The 5000-nt window shown below is 45.8% G+C and overlaps 1 protein-coding gene across 1 annotated transcript in view; it reads right to left on the bottom strand.

Annotated features, from left to right (window-relative positions):
- Nucleotides 1–5000, bottom strand: part of LOC311328004 (CUB and sushi domain-containing protein 3-like) — a gene marked incomplete at its 3' end in the record, with an annotated part of 605137 nt that overhangs the window by 221251 nt on the left and 378886 nt on the right. The window contains 3 exon segments of the mRNA XM_084461116.1: nucleotides 36–224; nucleotides 1063–1250; nucleotides 3834–3972. Coding sequence (XP_084317242.1) covers nucleotides 36–224; nucleotides 1063–1250; nucleotides 3834–3972 — 516 coding nt within the window.

The following is a 5000-nucleotide window of genomic DNA, read 5'->3' as shown; positions in this document are numbered from 1 at the left end:
ATCACAGGTGGGTAGGGGGTGTGTGTGGGTCATACCATCACAGGTGGGTAGGGGGTGGCTCCACCAGTGGTTCTTCTCACAGACCAGCGGCTCCTCATGGCTGAGCCGGTAACCGGGGTCACAGCCGAACGACACCGTGGACCCAATGGAGAAGTCCTGGCCGTAGCGCAGCCCGTTGACCGGCAGCCCCGGGTCCAGGCACGAGTAGGTGTCCACTGTCACGCCTGAATGCAAAAAACACACGCTTTAAAAATGCAGTCGAGCAATATTCCCTCAAAAGCATTACAGGTTGGACGTGAGCCCAGCTGTGCCTCAGAGGACCAGGGTCCCAAAGATCAGCAGCCATTTCCTGTCAGTCTTCAAGAGGGCGTCGCCCACTTCCAGTTCAGTGAGTGAGCTCCGAGGATACCTGCCATTTAAAGGCTCAGGTTCTGAGCTAACCCACCAACGCCAGTATCAGAGCAGAGACATACGGACCTGAACTCTAATAACACAGGCAAGAGCCGGAGAAGCCAAACTTTCCCAGACAGATGTCCACTTATCCTAGCGAATCTCCACCAGACGACGTACAGTATGTCTACAATACACTAGAAGACCTTGAAAAGACTAAAGACCAAAGTCGTCTCATTTTTTAGTCGCAGACTATAAGTTTTCGCAAAGATGGGGATCTTGCAGGGTTGTTAAAAACTGAAAAATGACCATGGCAGACACAGTTCCAGAGCTGGAGCACTTTCTGTCCACCTTCTTCCCTTCTCCCCTCTATCATGGTGCACACATCTCTACCTGGTTTGCTGTTAAGTGCTGGAGAGTGCACACCTGCTTGTTGACAATGTTCACGTCATAGAACTTCACTATTTGCCAAGACAAGCTTATGATAATACCGTATCAAATCAACAGACGAGTAAAACCTCACACCAAACGATGGGGATGCCTGGAACGCGCTTCGACTCTAGCAAAACTCTCATGATTTTATTTCGACATTGGAAATTTGTCTGGAACAGTGAAATGGGTTGAAAAGTTGGTTGGCATTATCTGATGGCGGATCTCCACCAGGTCACTTACTCTCATACAGGATCTTGAAGCCACTGTTGGAGCGGCTGTTGTCGGTGGTGAACAGCAGGTACAGGAAGTTGCTGCCGCTGAACAGGAACTGGGGCACCTGCGTTCCGTTGAACGAGCCAACCAGAGGAGAGAGGAGGTTGGGCCCATCGTGGATCTCCAGGAAGTCGTAGCCGAGCTCCGTCTGGAACCTGGTCGAGTCATCACACATGAATCTATGTTAACGTTGTCTTTTATGTTGTGTTTATGTCTGTTTAGGATCCCAGGGAGACCTAGGCAGCAGTTAATGGGGATCATTTTAATAAAAAATAAACACAGTTATTGCATGTTTATAAAAAATAATGACAAACAATACATTTATAACACGATTATAAGATAGTAATATCACAGTAATAACACATTGACCCCCTGAGGTCCGTGATGATTTTTTTTCAGCTTTGTGATTTTGGTGTTGTATGATACTTATGTAAATTTCATCAACTTAACACAAACTTACTCCAAAGTGTTTAATATTTTTATTTGAAGGATAATCACAGCTACATTTATATGCCATCAATAGTTTGTAGTCAATAGTCAGTATCATATTCAGCTTGTAAATAGATCTACAAACACAAAGGTTATAAGAACTATTTTTTCTGCCCTCACAAATGTTGTAAAAACACACCCTAAACAATATTGTTTTGTCAATATGAAAGTTGTTCATCTTGGTTATGTTATGATGTCAAAATTATGTAAAACATCTTAGATCTAAACAGTCAACAAAGGGGTTTAGTCACAACAGTTCCCAAATTTAGCAGGATAATTAGCAGGTGATCAGAATATTCATTACCCAGACCACACCCCTGCCACACCCCATGATCTCTCACAATGGGCCATCATCTTGGGCAAAGGACAGTAACAGCCTGTCACCTGTCTGCCTGTGACTCAGACTCACTCAGAGCCATGCAGAAGACAGAAATAACATGTTTTATTTATCTCAAAATAAAAAAATAACCACTGTTCATCTAGTGAATGTACTGTATTTGTCAATGTATTACATTGAAACAGTTAACATGTCTCATTGTAGGCTATTTGCACCGGCACCATAGGCAGGTACAGCATACACTGCTTGGTCAGTCATAGCCTACATCATCAGACTCTTCTCTCTGATCCGTCATAGCCTACATCATCAGACACTTCTCTGATCCGTCATAGCCTACATCATCAGACACTTTTCTGATCCGTCATAGCCTACATCATCAGACTCTTCTCTCTGATCCGTCATAGCCTACATCATCAGACACTTCTCTGATCCGTCATAGCCTACATCATCAGACACTTCTCTCTGATCCGTCATAGCCTACATCATCACACTTCTCTCTGATACGTCATAGCCTACATCATCAGACACTTCTCTCTGATCCGTCATAGCCTACATCATCAGACACTTCTCTCTGATCCGTCATAGCCTACATCATCAGACTCTTCTCTCTGATACGTCATAGTTTACATCATCAGACACTTCTCTCTGATCCGTCATAGCCTACATCATCAGACACTTCTCTCTCACACGTCATAGCCTACATCATCAGACACTCCTCTGATACGTCATAGCCTACATCATCAGACACTTCTCTCTGATCCGTCATAGCCTACATCATCAGACTCTTCTCTCTGATCCGTCATAGCCTACATCATCAGACTCTTCTCTGATCCGTCATAGCCTACATCATCAGACTCTTCTCTCTGATCCGTCATAGCCTACATCATCAGACTCTTCTCTCTGATCCGTCATAGCCTACATCATCAGACTCTTCTCTGATCCGTCATAGCCTACATCATCAGACTCTTCTCTCTGATCCGTCATAGCCTACATCATCAGCAAAACACAATAATACAAGGATAATGCGCACAACAGAATACGCCCTCCTGTGCAAACCTGGCATTTATAAAAGCCAACCTTCAAGAGAGAATGTCGGAGAATGGCATGAAGGTGAAGCCAGAGTAACTAATTGACACCATGAATATATCTGATATTACAAAATAACCCCTCAAATATGTTGCACAGTGCAATCCGGAGAAATACTCAATTGAAGTGCTCAAAACGTTTGTGAATGACTTGGGAATTGCCTTTATATTTGTACTGCTATGTGCTACAGTCATTCTATAGTTGCACAAGCGCCTCTCTTCTAGGCGAAAATGACCAATAACCATATGAGCGTGTGCCTACAATTTGAATGTGAAAATACCTCTACAGGCTTTAGCCTTATTCTCGCGGACTACCTGGGCATGTAAGGTTATAGAATAGAATAGTTCTTCAGTATAATGCTATATAATATAGCGAATAGGGCTTTTGTTTACAAGTCAATGATTCATTGATGGCCATCTCGTGCCCCGTCACCTATTGAGAATGTGAATAGACGTCCACAGACAAAGCGCCCTATCAATCCAGGTACATTTGCACCTGTTAGAATATCAATTATAAAAGACACATTGCCGGCGGTCTGACAGTATTATGCAACAATATGCAAACTTACTTTTTGTGTAATTAAGCTACTTTTAAAAATCAAATATTTGATTGTGCTCGACCCCAGGAAAGTCGCGATTATAAGGATTCCATCAGTTTTTGCTGCGTATGTTTACTAAAATCGTTGTCATTTGGGCACGCCAGCGCGGTCTTCGACCTCAGGGGGTTAATAACTATTTTTAACAAATAATAAAAATAAGAGTTAAAACACATTCATAAGATGGTAATAACATAGTCGTAATATATTAATAACATTTACATGACATACTTCTCAAAGACGACTTTGATGGAGCGTCCTGGCTCTGCCTCAATGACCCACTCACAGCTGAGAGAGTCCTTGTAGTAGCCTGGCCAGCCAGGGGACAGTATCACCCCAGTGGGGGCAGAGAAGTGACCCCCACAGGGAGCTGGGGGTGGGGGGAGGGGTGGGGGGGAGGGGAGGGGAGGGTATTGAAAGAGAGTTGTGAGAAGTTATATGCATGCATTTCTCATTTTATTCCAAGTCCTATCTCTATGTACTAGCTGAGTGTACATGCCCCATTGGCTAGGTACTCACTAAGCCCTACCTCAGCATACTTAACTCAAGTGTACTAACTCAGTGTATTCACTCAGCCTAGTAACTCAGTATACTAACTAAGCACACTACTGAAGCATGCTAACAGTATACTAACTCAGTGTACTAACTCAGCTTACTAGCCACTAACTCAGTGTACTAACTCACCATACTAGCATACTAACTAAGCATACTAACTCAGTGTACTAAACCCTCTTACTAGTGTATTAACTCAGTATATTAACCCAGTGTACTAACTCAGCATACTACTGTAGCATTTTAACTCAGTATACTAACTCAGCACACTAACTCAGCATACTTAAGCCCCAGTTTGCTCTTTTGACACAGGGCCAAACTGCAGCATGTAATCCGATACGCAGAGAAGGTCATCGGCTGCAACCTGCCCTCCCTCCTGGTCCAACCTGCCCCTCCCTCCTGGTCCAACCTGCCCCTCCCTCCTGGTCCAACCTGCCCCTCCCTCCTGGTCCAACCTGCCCTCCCTCCTGGTCCAACCTGCCCCTCCCTCCTGGTCCAAGCTGCCCTCCCTCCTGCTCCAACCTGCCCTCCCTCCTGGTCCAACCTGCCCTCCCTCCTGGTCCAACCTGCCCCTCCCTCCTGGTCCAACCTGCCCTCCCTCCTGGTCCAACCTGCCCTCCCTCCTGGTCCAACCTGCCCTCCCTCCTGGTCCAACCTGCCCCTCCCTCCTGGTCCAACCTGCCCCTCCCTCCTGGTCCAACCTGCCCTCTCTCCTGGTCCAACCTGCCCCTCCCTCCTGGTCCAACCTGCCCTCCCTCCTGGTCCAACCTGCCCTCCCTCCTGGTCCAACCTGCCCTCCCTCCTGGTCCAACCTGCCCCTCCCTCCTGGTCCAACCTGCCCCTCCC

The sequence above is a fragment of the Borostomias antarcticus genome, assembly GCF_949987555.1.
Source record: "Borostomias antarcticus genome assembly, chromosome: 36".
NCBI classification, from domain to species: Eukaryota; Metazoa; Chordata; class Actinopteri; order Stomiiformes; family Stomiidae; genus Borostomias; species Borostomias antarcticus.
The sequence above is the reverse complement of the archived record's forward strand: the minus strand, read 5'-3'. Positions and strand labels throughout refer to the sequence as shown.